The 19,383-nt window shown below is 42.2% G+C and overlaps 2 protein-coding genes across 2 annotated transcripts; one reads left to right on the forward strand and one right to left on the reverse strand.

Annotated features, from left to right (window-relative positions):
• The first annotated feature begins 2,406 nt into the window (after positions 1-2,406).
• fam89a (family with sequence similarity 89 member A) lies at positions 2,407-7,357 on the forward strand. Its single transcript, XM_063222913.1, has 2 exons — positions 2,407-2,839; positions 4,155-7,357. Exons 1-2 carry the CDS (start codon positions 2,588-2,590, stop codon positions 4,425-4,427), a joined length of 525 nt encoding a protein of 174 aa, XP_063078983.1. The 5' UTR covers positions 2,407-2,587; the 3' UTR covers positions 4,428-7,357.
• A 5,863-nt stretch (positions 7,358-13,220) lies between these two features.
• On the reverse strand, positions 13,221-19,319 carry arv1 (ARV1 homolog, fatty acid homeostasis modulator). Its single transcript, XM_063222313.1, has 5 exons — positions 19,137-19,319; positions 18,915-19,034; positions 18,470-18,623; positions 16,584-16,805; positions 13,221-13,540 (listed from the first exon to the last, which is right to left on the reverse strand). The coding sequence occupies exons 1-5, from the start codon at positions 19,230-19,232 to the stop codon at positions 13,413-13,415; spliced, it is 720 nt and encodes a 239-aa protein (XP_063078383.1). The 5' UTR covers positions 19,233-19,319; the 3' UTR covers positions 13,221-13,412.
• Positions 19,320-19,383: the final 64 nt, after the last annotated feature.

Raw genomic sequence — 19,383 nt, forward strand, 5'->3', positions numbered from 1 at the left:
GGGACAGTGGCTACGTGAATGCACATATGGGGTGGACAGCTTGGGCCATGATGCAACTTACTTGTGCAGGGCTTTGTGCCTTTTGTTAGTTTCACCTCCAAGTAGGCCTATATACAGGTCAGGTGTATATGTGTAGGCTATTGGTCATATGAGCCTAAACAGATCATCACATATTGGAAACTTCAGACAGTTCTTTATACATGTAGTATTACAGTGCCCTCCATTATTATTGGCACCCCTGGTTGAGGTGTTTTTTAGCTTCCAAATATTATTATTTTTCTCTAAATAATATGGGACCTTAATGGAAAAAAAGAGAAAAATCCAACCTTCAATACAAGTGCATTTATTCAGTGGGGAAAAAATCCCACATAAAGAAATAATTATTTGACATCAAATATTGTGTGTCACAATTATTAGCACCCCTGTTGTTAATATTTTGTACAACCCCCTTTTGCCAACAAAACAGCACCTAATCTTCTCCTATAATGTTTCACAAGATGGGAAAAGACAGAAAGAGGGATATTCAGCCATTCCTCTTTGCAGAATCTCTCTAAATCATCCAGAGACCTGGGTCCTCTCCTCTGTACTCTCCTCTTCAGCTCACCCCACAGGTTCTCAATGGGGTTGAGGTCTGGGGACTGAGATGGCCATGGGAGGAGCTTGATTTTGTGTCTGGTTAACCATTTCTGTGTAGATTTGGCCATATGTTTAGGGTCATTGTCTTGCTGAAAGACCCAGTGACGACCCATCTTCAGCTTTCGGGCAGAGGGCAACAGATTTTGATTTAAAATGTCCTGGTATTTCAAAGCATTCATGATGCCATGCACCCTAACAAGCTTCCCAGGGCCTTTGGAAGCGAAACAGCCCCACAGCATCACTGACCCACCCCCATACTTCACAGTGGGTATGAGGTGCTTTTCAGCATGCGCATCTTTCGTGGCACGCCAGACCCACTTAGAGTGTTTGTTGCCAAAAAGCTCAATCTTGGTCTCATCTGACCAAAGCACACGGTCCCAGTTGAAGCCCCAATACCGCTTGGCGAACTCCAGACGTTTGCGTTTATGATTGTGGGTGAGGAAAGGTTTTCTCCGTGCATGCCTCCCAAACAGCTTGTTGGCGTGTAGACAGCGCCTGATGGTTGATTTGGAGACTTTGTGACCCCAGGATGCTAACATTTGTTGTAATTCTGTAACAGTGAGCTTTGGAGATATTTTGATTTCTCTTACCATCCTCCTCACTGTGCGTGGTGGCAAAATAAACTTGGGTCCTCGTCCAGGCTTGTTTACCACTGTTCCAGTTGTTTTGAACTTCTTAATTATTCCTCTCACAGTAGATATGGGCAGCTGCAGTTAAGTGGCAATCTTCTTGTAGCCTCTGCTCTTTCTGGATAAGAGAAATGGCCTCGGTGTCACGTCATATTTATACCCCAGGGAAACAGGAAGTGATGAATTACTAATTTAATGTTCCTACATACTCTGGTAAACTTTGTAAACTACTGTAGAAATGACAGAAATGCTTCAATTATATTTATTTCCTGGGAATTCTTAAGGGTGCCAATAATTGTGGAACAGGTGATTTAATGAAAAATAATTATTTTTTAGTCAGGGATTTTTTTTATTTTCCTACAATTCATTTGAGTTGAAGGCTACATTTTCCTAAAATTTTCAGTGTGACAGTATTCTTCTGCAATAAACACTGAATTTATTTTAAGGCTTTTAACACATCTCAACCAGGGGTGCCAATAATTATGGAGGGCACTGTATAATAATGCAAAAAACAAGCATGGGTGTCTGTTAGACCTTATTTATGGAGAAAATGTGAATATACCGTTGAAAACACAGTTCGATTATAACGCAATATGAGAATGTAAATAGAAGCTTGGGTTTCAGGGACCCCTTGGCTCTTGGGCCAAATAGGAATGTGCAATAATCTGCCCTCCTTGACAATAGAGATCAAGTAGGTTTTATTGTCAATTTCTTTACATGCACTGGTCATACAAAGAATTTGAAATTACATTTCTTGCTTTCCCATACAGACATAGACTAATCTAGGTAAGGACATAGACAGTATAGACATAGACAGTACTTATACATGGACTTAAGACAGTATGGACATAGACAGTGCTCATACAGACATTTAAAGTGCAAGACTGGACAACAGAAGACTTGTAGAGGACATACATTCATTTGATGTTATTGCATGTTTGGGACTACCTTATTGCACAGATCACACTACTGAAAGGGCTACGCACAAACTCAAACACAAACATTCATGTGTTTTTAAATGTGTGCATTTTGTGTAGTAAGAGTGTCTTGATTTTTCATGAATATTCAGTACCTCCGTCACCCAGGGTGACGCCCAGTCAGCCTTGAACAGAATTAAAGAGACAGGAAGTGAGAGTAGACGCTGGCTGGCTGGGAGAGAGCGGAGTTGTTGTGGAGCGTTGGGTAGCGCCCTGCTGAAATAGCTCGCTATTATTCACGAGGGCGTCGCACAGGACTTGGATAAATGCAGTGATTCACCTCTGAGTTAGTTATTTCCTCAAACCTCCGTTAAGTACGATCGTGTCCCGTATATTCTGAGAGAAATGAATGGTAAATCATCGAACAACACAGCAGGCGGAATGCTGGCCTGTATTGAGGGACTACCCCCACTGCCGAAGAGCTTAAGCGGCTTGCTGAATTCAAGCGGCGGCTCTTGGAGAGAAATGGAAAGGATGTACGCAAAGAAGACCATGATCCAAGACGACCTAAGCCGTGGCCGCAGTAACTCCGACAATTTGCTGGCAAATAAACCCGCCAACCTCGATGCTGCCTTGGCTCTTCTGAGAAAGGAAATGGTAAGTTGATGTTGTAGCCGTTGTATGCTATGGGCTTAGGGCTATAAGTTAGATGGCTGGTTGGTTGTATGGAGGTGGACGGTGAACTGAAAAGCAACAGCTGCTCTGACCTTTAGGCCATACGCGTCAAACCTCCACCATCATTATTATTGTTTTCATAAATATAAGTCAGACGTCTTAAACTGTTACTAACTTTGGATTGAAGATGGGCACACAGGCTTGGCATTTCTACTCCGCTGCATTTCGTCGTCTAAACCAGGGGTTCCCAAACTTTACCATGATAAGACCCCCTATACCAGGGGTCCCCAAACTTTTTTCTCTGGGGGCCACATTATCGTTCCTGACTGTGATCAGGGGCCGGGATCAATCATGTGGGCTTTATACTTGGCCACTGCCTGTTATAACCAACATTTCTAGCACAAAATAGTTCATCGTTACAAGTCATTTGCAAAAAAAGTGAGTACTTTCAATTTGAAATACCACAAGTATTCCTTTTAATTTCTAATAATAACCATGTAAAAATAGCAAGGTGGTGATTGACAGTTTATGAGTGATAGAATAGAAATGGTAGGCCTGTTTATATTACAGTGAGATGAGAAACTATCAAGACAAGATAGGATTGCTTCTTTGGGGCAGTTCAAATGGTGAGGTGCAGAGAGGTGGAGGGCCGGTCAAAGGGACGTGGCGGGCCGCATCCGGCCCCCGGGCCTTAGTTTGGGGACCCCTGCCCTATACCAATAGATTCCAGCCAAGGCCCCCTTGACATGGGTGGCGCCACAGTATTTTTCTGTGCACCTTTTTTAAGTCGATAAGTGCACCTCTAAATCCATGCAATTACATGAGGTAATATAGTAAATATAGCAGTGTTGATGACTATGGCACAAATGAGATTTTGTTTTGCAATACCTTTCCTTTCAACCTACCACGGCCCCCCAAGCGACCCCTCACCACCCCCCACCCCCCAGGGGTCCCCGGCCCTCACTTTGAAAACCGCTGGTCTAAACCTGTTAACCATTTGGACCATTTGCTTGTGAACAGTGTGAATTATAGACTAGAACCAGCCCATGAAAATCACAATCTTCTATGATGAAACAAGCCTTTCACATACTGTAGCCAATGTCATGGTTGTGCATCATATTAACGACCTCTTTCATCACTTGTAAGAAGGTAGGGCTTGCTACTGTTTCGTTGATGTTCTAGTCTTTGATCTCTGGTTCAGCTTGCTGTGCTGTTTCTGCCATCCTGCCCTTGAAGTGCAGCTTCAACCCCCGTGGGGGAAAGCAGAGAAGTTTTCTCACGTTGGCTGTTTTTGCAGGTGGGGTTGCGGCAGCAGGATATGTCTCTGCTGTGTCAGCTTTGGTCACTCCATGAGTCCATCCAAGAGTACAAGGGCAGTTGCCAGGACCTCACAGCCGGATCAAGTGCCGATGGACCCTACGAGAATGGCTATTTTGACGAGGAGGAGGAGGAATATTTCCAGGATTCAAGCATAACCCCTACCGAGCAGTCAGAGGAGAATGATGCCTCTCCCCAAAATGGAGCGGACAAGGACAAGTGGCTACAGGACTCCTTTCACATCACTATCTGAGCGATGTGTAACTTCAGATGTCCATAAAGTCACCCTTTTAGTGTCATCTAGCAGCCTAGAAAAATCAGCTTGGAGCTAGAGCTGAAATCAACCTGCTCAGTTTAAGAGCGTTTTGTTTTTGGTTGTTTTTCTTTTTTTGTTTTGTTTTTAGGAAAGAGGTGCCTGCATTTTTTGCTGTCCTCCTTTTCTGCAGACTTTTTTTTATGAAGTTATAAAGGAGTATGATTATTTATTACACAGTATATAACAAAATAGTATTTCTTTTCCTTGTGTTTTTTTTCTTTTGAAAAGTTCTATATATGTATATGTATGTGGGCTGTGAGTGTGTCTGGCACTCAAGTATTCACGTTTACAGTACCGGTATATCCTAACAGACTCCTTTTCACAAATGGATGGCTGTGTGTATGTGTTACTGTACAACATCAATTGGTAGAAGAGAAGTGCCCGGAAGTCTTTGTTTCTATATTGTAGAAAACCTCAATAAGTTAATCTTGTCAAGGGGTAGTGGGTAAATAATAGCAAGTTGTTCTGCATGGGTGGGTGTAATGATATTGATGTCAACTAAGGAAGGTGTAAAATATAGGCTACGAAAACCCCTGCCATGTATTTAAGAAGCCATTTACACGTATGTTGATATTTTTGAAAACATTTTCGTTCTGGCCTCTCATTTATATGTAAACAGAGGTTTAGAAAGCGCCTTTTGAAACGCAATTCTAATACTCTTGAAAGGGGATTTGATATCCCTTTAAGGGGGCTAAAATGCACCGGCCACTGGCATTTCTATTTTCATCCTTATGTCGTGTTAATACGTAAACGGATAACAAATATCCGTTTTTAAAAATATCCACATATGTGTAAACGGCTTAGTCAATAATTTTCTCTACCAGCTGATCAATAAGAGCACATGGACCATCAAACAGGTAAAACGGCTATATATCCTGTGCTGTGTGCTGCGGAACCAGCCAAAAGAAATATGGTGTCCTTCTTTGGTTGTGGGTAAATGTGAAATGAGGAAAATGCTGGATCTAAATAGCGTGATGTGGAATCAGGGTACGCACAAGTGTGTTCCTTAACTTCTCCTGTCTTTCAAACTGCTAGGAGTGGCGTTCTTCTCTCAGTGTCAACTCACTAGCCCATCACTACATTCCTATGTTAAAAAGCATAGCTATCGAATAGAACGGAGGAGTGAAATCATACATTCATGATGTTTGTGTAGCTCTACTAGTCATATCAATGTATTGTATTTTTTTTTTATTGGCTAAGGCGTAATTGAATTCCATTGAGAACTAATGCAGGTATAGTTCCTCTTGCTACGCAAAATACAAATATGCGGTGCTTTAGTTTGTCTTCCACTGACATCAGAATTGGTGGCCTAACAATGCATCTTATTTATTCTCCTCAAATGGCATAAAAATACCTATCCGTTGAACGACAAATCTATGTAAACGCTTACAAGTTTGTTTACACAAACTGCTAATGTGAAACTGATTGTATACAGCCTATTTATATCAAAATGTCTGACGCAAGTTAAATTTAAGGTACAATAACCAAAGAAATTGTTACTTCTCTTTTGCTGAGGATTATTGCTAGAAGCATAATTCTGTATGGTGAACATAACCTCTAATGAATTGTCTGTAAACATTTCTTCTTAAGTGATGTTTTTGGCTTTTTTCGTGCAAAATTAGTCTTGTGCTGTGATGGACTGTACATTTTGACAAAGTGGATTTTTGTATGGAAATCATGGATGGGCCATTGGTAGCTTCATTGGATAGTTTTGAAATCTGGTTGGTAGACACTGCTGCATCTCTAATCATTTTTTGTCTCCTTTGCCATCCTAGGGTTCAGAGGTTTTTTTTATGTTTCTCTCTCTCTCTCCTTTTTTCCCCCCAACACAGTTAATTCTCTGAACGGTAAAAAACTTAATTCTCCCAGTCAAATAATGTCACAGGTCTCCTCTTCTCAGATGTTTCTCTGAGGTAACATACCCTGGCAAGTTACTGAAAAAAATGTTTGGAACACCTTCCACGTTATAGGTTGTACCTCTTACAGCTCTTTCCTAAATTTCCCCCCTTTTCTTGCTGGATTTTGGTTGTATCGGTGAATGTGGAATCAGCTGATGCGCTGGAGCCCTCCCAACATTGATGTTTGGACAAATGTTCTCATCTTGAATGAATGGATTCCTAGAATTCTGGGGGAGCTGAGACACAATAGATGAGCGGACGAACGGCAAATTGTTTTTCTGTTGACTTACCCAGCTTTTTGTGTCCCGGGCGACAGAAATTCTTTCACTCTGTGCCTTTCTATGGCCATGGACTAAACCCACGGCCAATGCTGTTGCTCGCCCCCGTCAAACTCACAGCACTTTTGTATAACTTGTCGATCGACGTCATCTGTTCATTCAGTGGACCCGCAGAATGCTGAAAACTGGAAGAGAAGTGTTCTCAGATGAACCCAAAACAAATGTAACAATTCACCAGCAAAAGACTTGTCTTCCTCAAAACAGCTCAGTTTTTGGCTTTGGTGTTTTCGGGGGACATAAAAATCTTAAAAGCTGTGGACTTTTCAATGTCATTTTTGTTGTATGACCAGAATACAGGTTTATGGTGACCTGTGAGTAATCAGCTGTGCATCGTAGTTCAAATATAGCAATATGAGGTGCATACGAATACTTCAGCACTACTACTATGGGGTATCCCCTGGTAAGAGTACAGGGGAAAGGCATTTATACTTGCAGAATTTGTAATGTTGCAGAGCTCTGATTTGCAAAGCTTGTTACTTCCCAGGCCTTTGATTCATTTTGGGTTTCATTGCATTCCTCCTATTTATTTCTCCTTTAAAGAATGACCATGCTACTGTATGTTTTGTGCGGAAGATTGTTTTTATGCTCTCTTGTGATAAATATAATTATTAATTAAATTGTTTTATTAAGACCTTGCTTGTGTGCCTTCTGTGTTGAAATGAAACGTTGCCATGTATTTTGAGTGAGATTCATGGTTTTGTATTAGTAAGGAAGCTGACTAGATGAGCAAGACATTTCAGACATGGTAATTACAGAGCCAAGTAGTCTATTACAGCCTTAAAAACACTTGGTTGCATAAGGTACAGTGTTTTAGGTAGTTTCTTATCAGATGCAGGAATTTATTAACAAACCACGAGATCTATTTGCCAGTCCACGATTGGCTACCTTGTTATCTTTCGTTGCTGGAACACCATTCACAGTCAGCAACTGCTGTCAAACGTTTCTTTGAAAAACTCAACTCCAACTCTGTTGTGAAAGAGTACATACTGTAACAGCGAGCATTTCTACATATAATGGCTTGCTTTGTTGCATGGCTGTACCAAGTGCAGAATATACTGTATACATATTCCCCTTGTGCCTGGCAAATAAGCCTACTGCTCTGCCTTGCACTAGGGCCCAGTTCATTTGAGAAAGTAATGTTTCCAGCATTCTACCAAGGAATACATTTTAGAACAAAGTATGATTATGAGAAACGGACGCACTGTATTCTGTAACAATTCCTTAGACATGATGGGACTGTTCAAATGCATCCTGGTGTGATTGGACATTTATAAAGGGTTAAAAGCACCTGTGTACCGAGATTGAACTGGATTAACCTAATCTTCATTGAAATGGAAATCCAAGGTAAGCGCCTCAATGCGCCAGGCCAGACCGATTCAAAGCCCCAACAGTGGCCCGGGTGTTTGGGTGCCAGGACACTTTCAGCACTGTGTCAATAGAAAGGCAAACAACATCTCTCCCCCCGCCCCAAATCTCATTACGTAACCCACTGATGTTTTTCTTTTCAAATTATTTAACAATCCACACCACACACAAGGGCAAACAAATGAAGTGACTGACAGTCGGATGTGTGCAAACTGCAAAGGCCATGTTAGCAGTATTATTTCCTCTATGATAACTGAGGAGACCGACCACAGTCATAGTCGTGCTTTTGCGCCTACAAGCAGGGTATCTTATTTGTTAACTACAATATTTCTTTGTTGGCTGCAATAGCCTTTAAAACTTATTCCAGGACATCTATTTTACATAACTGTCACTTAACTCAAACTCTTGGCACAATACAGTATATTCCTCCATGAGCGCTGAAAGAAAGGACATTACATTGCATTCAGCTGTCACTTTTATCCAAAGCGATTTACAGCTTTATAAAAGGTGGTTACAGTCCAATGTGGGGTTAGGTGCCTCGATCAAGGGCACTTCAAAGAGAGGTAAGGGTGGGATTTGAACCTGCAACCCGCTGACTTTAAGACCACCTTCCTACCATTAGGTCACGGATGCCCAAGGACCATATTTTCCTTTCCTACATCATGACTATCTGTGCTACATCTGTGCCAACCCTGTTACATAGATTTTTTGACAATTAAGTACATTTGACTTGACTATTCCTCCCATTGTACACAGATATACAGTACCGGTATTACATTTGATATTCTGCAAATTGTACACTGATATATTACACTGTTTATATTACACGGTACATTGATACAGTATACTATGTCAATATTGATTCCAATTGCTTATTAATATCATGCTCAAAGTGTTATGAAGGATTTGGACAAGACTTTTAGTTGTGACTTTCTCTGTCAGTCTCTTGTCAATCTTTCAACGGTGCTCACAACTCACAGAGCCTTGCGGAAATATTCCTGTAATTCCGCATGACATATGTATGTTTGTGTTGCCCTTGTTGTCACCCCAATTCGTATTCAGCCACACAAACCACAAATAATTAAAATAAAAAATCCAACACAATTTTAAAGACATTACTATTCCACATCATTTATTTATGTGCAAAAAAGAACAAAAACAAAAACAAAAAAACACACTCCGGAGCGGAGCAGCATACTCTCCTGAGCCCCCTGTCGGCCCTGTTGGCTTGTTGCAAAAATGGCTTTGATGTGATTCTTGTTATGCTAATCTGATTACACAGATTTGTGTACAAATGCCGCGTCGCTGGCTCCTGGAAGCTTTAGAGCGAGAGTTTATAACAATCACACACACACACAGCTTTTAGCTTTGGTTTTAAATACAGCTCCCTCGCCCTTGCCCAGTGACAGGGGCGGCTGTGACTGGAGGTAGAGCTAAACAGCATGCTGGGTCTGACAGAGGCTTATTACAGGGGGGGAGAAAACCAAACTGCGCGGGGGTTATACCCCCAAGCCAGACGTCGCGTACCGTCTCTCCGGCAGAATGGCCAACTTTCCAGGCAGAGGAATGTCTTTCAAAACACAGCTCTACAGTTATGCAGCATGCTGCTGCTGCTATCTCCCTCTCTCTCTCTGTCTATCTCTCTCTTCTCTCTCACACACACACACACCACACACACACACACACACACACTTACTTATTAAACAGGCACAAGTGTGAGTGATAAGGACAGTATGTCAAGTGGTGTTTGTTTTGTTTGGGAATGAGGGACACTTTGTGACATCCATTAACCCCTTAAGACAACGCCCCAGTTCAGTTCAGTTCAGTTCAACTTTATTGGTACCCGAAGGTAAACTGGGTTTGCAGTATAAAAGAGAAGATGGCTGTCCTTACATCAGAACCACAAGACACATGACACATAAACATGGAGTCTAAAAAAAACACATGTAGGCTTCACAAGGAAATAAATAAAAATGTTTGACATTTGACTGAAAAATACACATACAATATATACACACGGGGGGGGGGGGGGGGGGGGGGGGGGGGAGGGGGGGGGGCACCATGGCAGAAGTGACACCACACTCCTGGTGCAGCTAAAGTGCAAAGAGCATTTTTACAAATACATTTTTAACTTTATTTTACATCTTGTTTAGCAAAGTAATTGCAGCTGGGACAAAACTGCTTTTGAACCTATTGGTTCTGCAACCAGGAACTACCAGCCTCCGTCCAGAGGGGAGGTACTGGAACTCACTATGCAAAGGGTGTCGGCTATCATCTAGGATAGCCATTGCTATCCGCTGTAGTTGCTTTGCATACAGGGAAGAAGGGTGCAGCTGTGGTTCACCAATCAGTTTACTTGACCACTTAACAATTTGGTATAGGCGGTTCTTGTGTGTAAGGGGGACATTGCCAAACCATGAGGCTAAAGAAAAAGACAAAATTGATTCAATAAAGGAACGGTAAAACAAAATCATCATGGACTTATCAACATTAAAGCTTCCTCAAGCAGTGTAAACGCTGTTGACCTTTTTTGCATACAGCTTCACAATTGTCCTGGAAATTTAATTTGGAGTCAATGATGGTCCCTAAGTATTTGTAGGATTTAACTTGTTCCACTAGTTGACCTTTCATATTAGTGGCCACATACCTTGATTTTTTCCCAAAATCAAGGTGCATATCCTTAGTTTTGGATATATTCAGTTTAAGGTGTGATTCGTCACACCACTGGACAAAGTCTTCAATTATCGGTCCATGACCTCTTTCCTCTTTCTGTAACAAACTTACGATAACAGAGTCATCGGCATATTTGATGATGGTTCTATTGGCATATTTACTCTGACACATGTTTGTATACAGGATAAACAGGAGGGGTGAGAGTGCGCACCCTTGTGGCGAGCCTGTGGAGGAGGAAAGCTGACTGGACATAACTCCATTCACCCTAACTTTCTGTGTTCGATTAATTAAAAAGTCTAAAATCCAACCAACAAGATTAAAACTTAAAGAAAACTGTGTAAGAAGACGGTTTACTAAAATGTGTGGCTGAATGGTATTAAAAGCTGATGAAAAGTCAATAAATAATACTTGTGCGTGTGACCCACTCACTTCAAGATGCTTCAGGAGCTGATGAGATAGGGTGATGGTGGCATCTTCTACTCCTCTGTTTGGCCTGTAGGCAAACTGCATGGGGTCTAAATCATTTTCGACATTCCTTAAAATGTGCGACCTTATCAATTTTTCAAAGTTTTTCATTAAAATTGAGGTTAGGGCGATGGGTCTAAAATCATTCAAAGTATTTGGTCTACCACATTTGGGGACAGGGACCACAACAGCATGTTTCCAAACCTTGGGTACATGTTGTGTCTGCAGAGATTTATTAAAAATACACGTGAATATTGGGCTCAGCTGTCTTGCACATGTCTTAATTACACGCCCACAGATATTATCTGGTCCATGACTTTTATTTATTTTTGTCCTAAAAAAGACATGTTAGAAATGAGCTGTTAGACCACGATAGCAATGACCAAGTCGTAATGTATTACTAAAGGTCCTGTGCATTATCATTGTGGTGTAGTAAGGTTTTTCAATGTAAGGCTGATAGTCAAACGCAATATACGGCTGAAAGTCAAAGCAAAATTCTTTCACCAGGGTGATGACCCTCATTTATTATCTTACAAACCAACCAAATAACAAATGAAGCCTGCTGTATCAGCCCTGTGGCATTCACAAATCAAATGATATAGCAATACAAATAATATTTTATTAATAAAGCACTTTCCATGAAGAAAACACTCAAAGTAGTATGAAAGTTGAAGTCCATCCATCAGTTAACAGTTAACTTGACTGTTTCAAATGGCCCGGGGAAATACGTGACACAGAAAGCAAATACAGGCAGCATTGTAGCGCTGTCCACAGCCATCCTACAGAACATACTGTGCCTGTTTCAGCATACAGAGTAATCTCTCTCACACACACACACACACACACACACACACACACACACACACACACACACACACACACACACACACACACACACACACACACACACACACACACACACACACACACACACACACACACACACACACACACACACAAAGCTGGCATTCTTGGTCTTCACCTGAAGATCTTGAAGTATGTTGCAGCTCTAAGCTATGTGTAGGCTTGTCACAACATGTGGTTGAGAGAGAAGAGACACACACACGCAAACCATTTTGTTAAAGGCTAGTGTAAATGCAGACATTGTAATCTTAAGATGGATGTTTTGTTTAAACTTCAAGATTGACACAGGCAGTAAGGCTAGCACACTTTGTTTTCATGATTATAATATAAATGTATTTATTAATTTTATGAATACAGGCAGTTGGGTTTGTTTGCACCATCCAAAAGCACATCACAAGGGCGCTTTATGATGTAAAAAATAAAACTTACAAGGAAAAAAAATGGCAGCATTGTTTTCACATGTTCAAAGTTCTCTTCCTGCCCCAGTCTCTCTCTGCACCGGATGAAACAGTGAAACAGAATCTGCTTGGCATGTCTCAATCTCTGAAGCACGCACGCACGCACACACGCACGCACGCACGCACGCACGCACGCACGCACGCACGCACGCACGCACGCACGCACGCACGCACACAGTGACTTGTTTTAATTACGAGCATTCCAACAGAAACACTGACCCCTCTTTTTTCGCTTATGATTTCACAAGCAAGGCTATTGCAGGATAAAAAAGATGACTCTGGGAGGTCTAAACTAAAGTACATGCAGCATGCCATATGACAGGATGTTAGACATTTTTTTCCACTCATTTTCTGTGCAAAAAAAGAAATATATGCAGCTGTACAAACTCAGCAACGTTTTCACACACGCACATCAAAAACTCACATTAAGCAAATACATTAAAATGGCAAGTCACTTTGGCAGCAGTTTTTTTTCTCTCTTTCTGAGCAGTAAGCATGAGTGTTACAACAGAATGCAACAAAATGCCCTAACTGAACAAACCTGACCAGTGCAAGTTTATCACATCACCTCAGGAATCTCCCAACAGTCCCCTGCTAATGCCATTCTGAACAGTGACCTGCTGTGGCCACCCCCTCTCGTTTGTCCTCCTCCTCCTCCTCTCCTCCTCCTCCTCCTCCTCCTCCTCCTCCGGCCTTCTATTTGCGAGCAGGGTTGTGTAGAAACCAACTGCAATGAGGCCCACTGGCTCCAGCTTCCAGAGAGAGGCTATAGCGGACAAACTCCCCCAGTCCCGCCTGTTGCTAAATCAACAAGGAGGGTTAACAGAGCTGGGTTATTTTGGGTGGGGGGTCATCACAGGGTCACTGGAATTGCAGAAGGTCCTGAGTGTGCCACTGGAGCTTGTGGAAGGTAAGGGTGACCCAGGTCTCCAAGGACAGTCCAGTCATCACAGCCAGCAGGGACAGACGGCGGCCGCAGTTCAGGATGACTGCGGGAGACAGGTTTCTCTTGTCAGAATGGTTCAATCTATTTCTTTTTTTTTAATTGAAATATTTATTTAGGCCTTTATTTCTGACAGGGCAGTCAAGGAGAGACAGGAATTGAGTGGAAAGAGAGAGGTGGTGAAGAATCGGCAAATGACTTGGGCCAGAGTCGAACCCGGGTCGCCATGGTAGTAACCCAGTACCCTACCATTAGGCCATGGCAGGGCCACATTTCTTTTCTTTATGTCACTGGACAATAGTTATTATTTCTGCAAACAGGTATGAGTAGTGCAGAGTAAATACACAAAGACACGGTTTAAACTAGGGCTAGGGTAGTGATTATATTATCCAAATCTATTTTTTTTTATAATTTTATTAATGTCCATACCTTGATTTGCATCCCAACACTGTTTGAGGGCATTTCAGAAGTAGTAAGATACCAAGGCACTCATGTTCTGTCAGCTTAAAGGGACAGTTTGGTCAATTTCAACATGCAGTTGTATTGCTCACGCTACCCTTGACTTGTCAGTACCTGGTGATGCCACATTTTTCGGCTCAGCCCTTTCCGAGATATGAGCAATTCTAATGGGGGCAGCGTTTGTTTACATTTTTTAAAAATGAAACATAGGCCAACTCCAAATATTTTCCCAAAAGGTACTGCTGTTTGCTAGTTGTCTGCTGATGTTTTATAACCTTTTGGATGTTTTTGGGAATAAATAAAAATGTTTTTTTGAAATGTAAACAAAGAGCTGCCCCCATTACAATGACCAGGATCTCGAAAACGGTTGAAGAAGAAGAAAAAAAAAATCTCAGGCACTGACAAGTCCAGTTTAGTGTGAGCATTACAACTGCATGTTGAAATTGACCAAACTGTCCCTTTAACATGCCTTTATTTTAGGGGCAGTTACTGTAAAACACATTCAACACATTTTGTCAGGAAGTCAACTGTTTGACAGTATTGACAGCTGTCAGAAGAGGCTTTACCATGTCTTGCATACCAGCTTCCTTTTGGCCAAGAACCATTTACGGTACAATCATGTCACACAACCGCCGCCAACTGATTTCTAACATTATTTTTTTAGTGAACAATGATTATATCTACTACCAAATCAGCCACAGGGGCGGGTATTAATTCATATTTCACATGGACTTTAAAAAACTGGCCAGCTAGACTACATAGTGTAGACATCTTCAAAATACACAAAAAACACTTTTTATGGGTGGTAATGCTAAATACTAAGATATCTTACCTATATTTTTAACTTCTATGCACACCATTAACTTGTGCTTTTCCATCATTGCAACACACAGACACAGACTACAAATCATTTCCTAGTGACTTCTTTATGGTGTTTTATAAGAGAACAGTTCAGTTAAATAGCTGTTTGAAGCCATACACACCAAATAAACACTATTGGGAACTTAACGGTAGGAAAATCATAGCCAAGCATAAAATGAGGAGATTATCAGAGCGCTTCTCTGCACTCCCATCGATTCATTATGAACGTTATAATGGTGGTTAATACATACACTCAGTGAACCTCTGTTTCTACTTTGTACCGCTTCTTCCAGAGTATAATTCATGGACCAAATCCGCTTAATTTATTTGGTGAGCTGGGAAGGAATTTGACATGTGGTGAGCAGGCATTCCAGTTTAGCTCAGTGATAAAAGTGTGTGTGTGTTTGTGTGTGTGTGTGTGTGTGTGTGTGTGTGTGTGTGTGTGTGTGTGTGTGTGTGTGTGTGTGTGTGTGTGTGTGTGTGTGTGTGTGTGTGTGTGTGTGTGTGTGTGTGTGTGTGTGTGTGTGTGTGTGTGTGCGCGCGCACGTGCACATGCGCCAAGTGCTGATTTATTAATTTATTTTGGTGCTTAAAGTATCATTTTTAGATGCAGCCAAACTATCAAACTGACTGAAACAGTCTGGTGTGTTGTGAATGAAAGTCCTTGAGACAGAATCACAGCACTGAGCCAATGGGGGCTCAGAATTTAACCAGAAGCTGCCATCTACTGGTGCAAACCTAGATAGCCAGAGGCTCTTATGGTGGGGCCAGGGGACCCCTGGGGGTCTGCAGCACATTGCCAGGGGATCAGAGCAAAAACTAAGTTACAAAGCAATATGCAAATTACTACAGCAGTAGTTCCACATTTAGTTCAAAATTGTTCCTACATACAGGTAGGCTCCACTTTTGCGTTTAAAGAACTGAAAACAATTGTTATGTTCGTAATTTCAGGTGAGATCAGGTGAGATCATTGGCTGCTCTGCTCTATTACGGGTTGCCAGCTCATTTGAGGACAACCTAGAGAGCCCCCCCAAAAAGTTTGAGAACCCTTGATCTAAGCCATCTCCTTATTGACTTTCAATTGTACAATAATAACTATACCCGGTATGACGTGCTGTCCTGCTGAGACCAATGACATGATCAGATTATTATTTACTGGTAATTCAACAATCGCTGTGCCTCTGCTATATGACACCTAGTTAAAAAACTTTGGAAGCATCATATTATAGTATATTACCTGCTATGTGAAGACCACACCCACCTTGAGCAACGCTTGCCTCTAATCTCTATAAGCTCGATGTAAATCATACCTGTCAACATTTGAATAACAACCTCCATGATGTTGTTATGGTGGAGGCAAGACGAATGGGTGCTGGGTCAGAAATTACGGGAGAGTGCCATAGCCTAGAAGAGTACCGTACTAGAAGAATGTCGGAAATGGAGCAGGAGAGGGCTCAAAAATGCAGAAGAAACCCGGAGAAAACGGAAGTCTTGGCACCTCTCATACAAAGTACACGTCTTACCAGGGAAGCTAACGGGCGGGGGGGACAAAGGGGTCGGTTGTCCCGGCCTAGGGAGAGGGGGGAGGCAATTCTAATAATAATAATATTAGAATAATATTGCATGTATTGGCTGGGCTGGGGGGCTGCTTTCTGATAACCCCACGCCTTACCTCTTACAGCTAGCATGATGTGATGATAATATATAACATATAATAATAATAATAATAATATATAAACAGATAATAACAATAAATAGGTAAGACCTACCTCTGACAGCTTGCATGTTGGAGGTCAGCACAAACACCTTGACGAGGCCGAGGCAGAGGGGCGAGTAGTCGTGCTCCCAGATGACAGCGGGGATGAGGAGCACCTTGCCGTAGCTGGACAGCAGCAGGGCTTTGAGCAGCAGGCCGGTCTCCAGCGTGCCGCCCCTCACCCTCTGGACCAGCCCCAGGCACAGCAGCACCCCGAACACAAATACCAGCAGCTCTGGAGAGGAGGAGGTAAGGAATACATACAGGGGACATGTTGTTACCTTGTTGGTATAATAGTAGAGTAGAGTAGAGTACTATATTATTTATTGATCACAGGGGAAATTAAGGTATCAGGTAGCATACATACATATATAAATACAGAAGACATTACACACAGGTATTACACACATCATGACAAATATTACACATATATTAACCATATATTGCACACTCTTACATACATACATTCAGCCCGAGGCAGGTATGTAATAATAATGATAATAATAATAATGTTTTTCTAGGATTTACTTTTTTCATAAGTCCTCTTCTCCTGATATTTCCACCGAATGTATAGTATCATACAGTATTGGTAATGCCGAGCTACTGGTCTGGAACTTTAGCTCAGCAGGATCGTGCTGTGCCTCCCATGCCTGAACTGGAATGCTGACTGGTAGGTGGTGGGTTCGAGCCCAAAGTGGCAAACTAGTGCAGGATCACGTCAGTTACACCGGTGCCGTGACCCGGATGGGAGTGAGGTTTAAGGGGACGAGTGTAACGGAGGCCAACTAGCAGAGTTTTGTGGAGAACATTAGTAAACCTCCTTCCCAAAGCCTCATACCGTATCGGTAGCACTGAGCTAACGGTCTGGACCTTTAGCTCAGCAGTATCATGCTGTGCCTCCCTTGACCGAACTGGAGCATTGACTGGTAGGTGGCGGGTTTGAGCCCCGAACTAGCGCAGGATCACCTCAGTTACAATTGCACCACATGCGCAAACACCAACAAGACCAACTAAGCAGCAGACACAATATCGGCTACAGGGTCATTACATAGTAATGACTGAGAAACCTTTCTTCAAAAGCTACAATCTAGTAGCCCAGTCAAACTCTCAAATGGCATTGAACGATGCTGCCTGAGACAACCATTTCATGATTTCAACTACAGCCCGGCCCCTGCAATGGCTAGGTATTAACTAGGCTTTTATGTATTTATTTTGGACAGGACATATAAACAGCTTGACAGCAAATGCATGGGAGAGAGCAGGGGCGGTCATAGGGGCAGGCAGGCCGGACAATTGTCCGGAGCAGGACCCGAGATGGGGCACTGCCCCCGAAGACATCACACAAATCACCAATTACCACTATTAACATGCTATTTCCGGGCCATTATCACACTGCGATTATAATATGATATTAGCGTATTATCAGCAGTTTAAAGTATCTTTTTGACAATTTGCCAGGTTTCTACTCTCTTTTCTTTTTCCCTGGAGGGTGGTCACAGTTAAGGGGCATGGCCCCGGAGGGGGCACCACCCAGGACACCGGTCATTGCAGGATTGCCACTGGGAGAGAGATGGGAGAAGGATCGGGAAATGACCTTGAGCCTGACTCAAACTCAGATCCGTTTTACTAAAAAAGCTGGAACAAACATTCCAAATGGCATTGCATTGTAACTTTTGTGGCAAGGCGGCCCATCACAGATAGTGGAACATTGGCAACATCTAATGTTTTTTTTTTTTTCAGGGCATACCACTGTAGATACCACTGTACACTATTTGGATGGATACACAATATCATAATCATCAAACTACAGTGTTGCTGAGTACATACTATGGGAATTGTGGCTCTGGACTGGACTGAGCTGTTTTGGTGTTGTGTTGCCATGAGGTGAGCAATGATTACCAAGAGCTGCGAGGCCAAACATGCCATAGAAGTCCCATTCTCTGGTGTATCTGATGATGTCTGCAGGGTCACTGGTCTGTTCTGAACCCTGTAGCTGGGACCACCGCCAGTAGGCTTCGCAGAGAAGGCAAAACACGCACAGCTTCCAGTGAATCTGAAACACACACACACAATTCCAAAAAAAGTGTGCCGGTGTTGATTACAACACACACACACACACACGTACACACACGTACACACACGTACACACACACACGCACACACACACACACACACACACACACACACACACACACACACACACGTACACACACACACACACACTTTAGCAAATGGGTTGCAAGCAAAAAGACTGACTGCTGACATGTGATCAGTTCTGCACAAATAAAAGACACTAAATGACAACCCAAGGTTCTGTGATCTAAATATCAGAGTAATTACTTACATTTATCTCTATGTTGAACAAAATGTGCCTGAATGCTTGGATTTTGCACAAGATGGCATCGATCAGAATAATGACAGGATCGTATTCAATGTATTTGTCCACTGGCTTCTTACACGAGTCCTATAAGTAAAGGAAATAGGTTGTGTTACAGACTGATAGATAGCTCATAGCACCGTCGTAAACAAAACAGATGACCACATTCCTGTCAAACATTTTTCTTACACATATTGTAATCTTTAAAATCCCGTTGCTGTAATCACGATGAAGCTCGCTAGCCTCCTCATTGCACTCGATACATCTGAACACAGTTATCGCCATTCTAAGCTGTCAGAAATACAAAAATATGCATTTCAATGCCTGATCTTTACTATTTTGAATGCTCTCCACCCGGCGCCACAGGATTCGTTGCTGACTTCCTACTTCCTGAATCTGTTGTCAGAAAGGGCTTTAGTGGACGCTGTTTGGGAGA

This window comes from Engraulis encrasicolus, chromosome 18 (genome assembly GCF_034702125.1).
Source record: "Engraulis encrasicolus isolate BLACKSEA-1 chromosome 18, IST_EnEncr_1.0, whole genome shotgun sequence".
Lineage (NCBI taxonomy): Eukaryota > Metazoa > Chordata > Actinopteri > Clupeiformes > Engraulidae > Engraulis > Engraulis encrasicolus.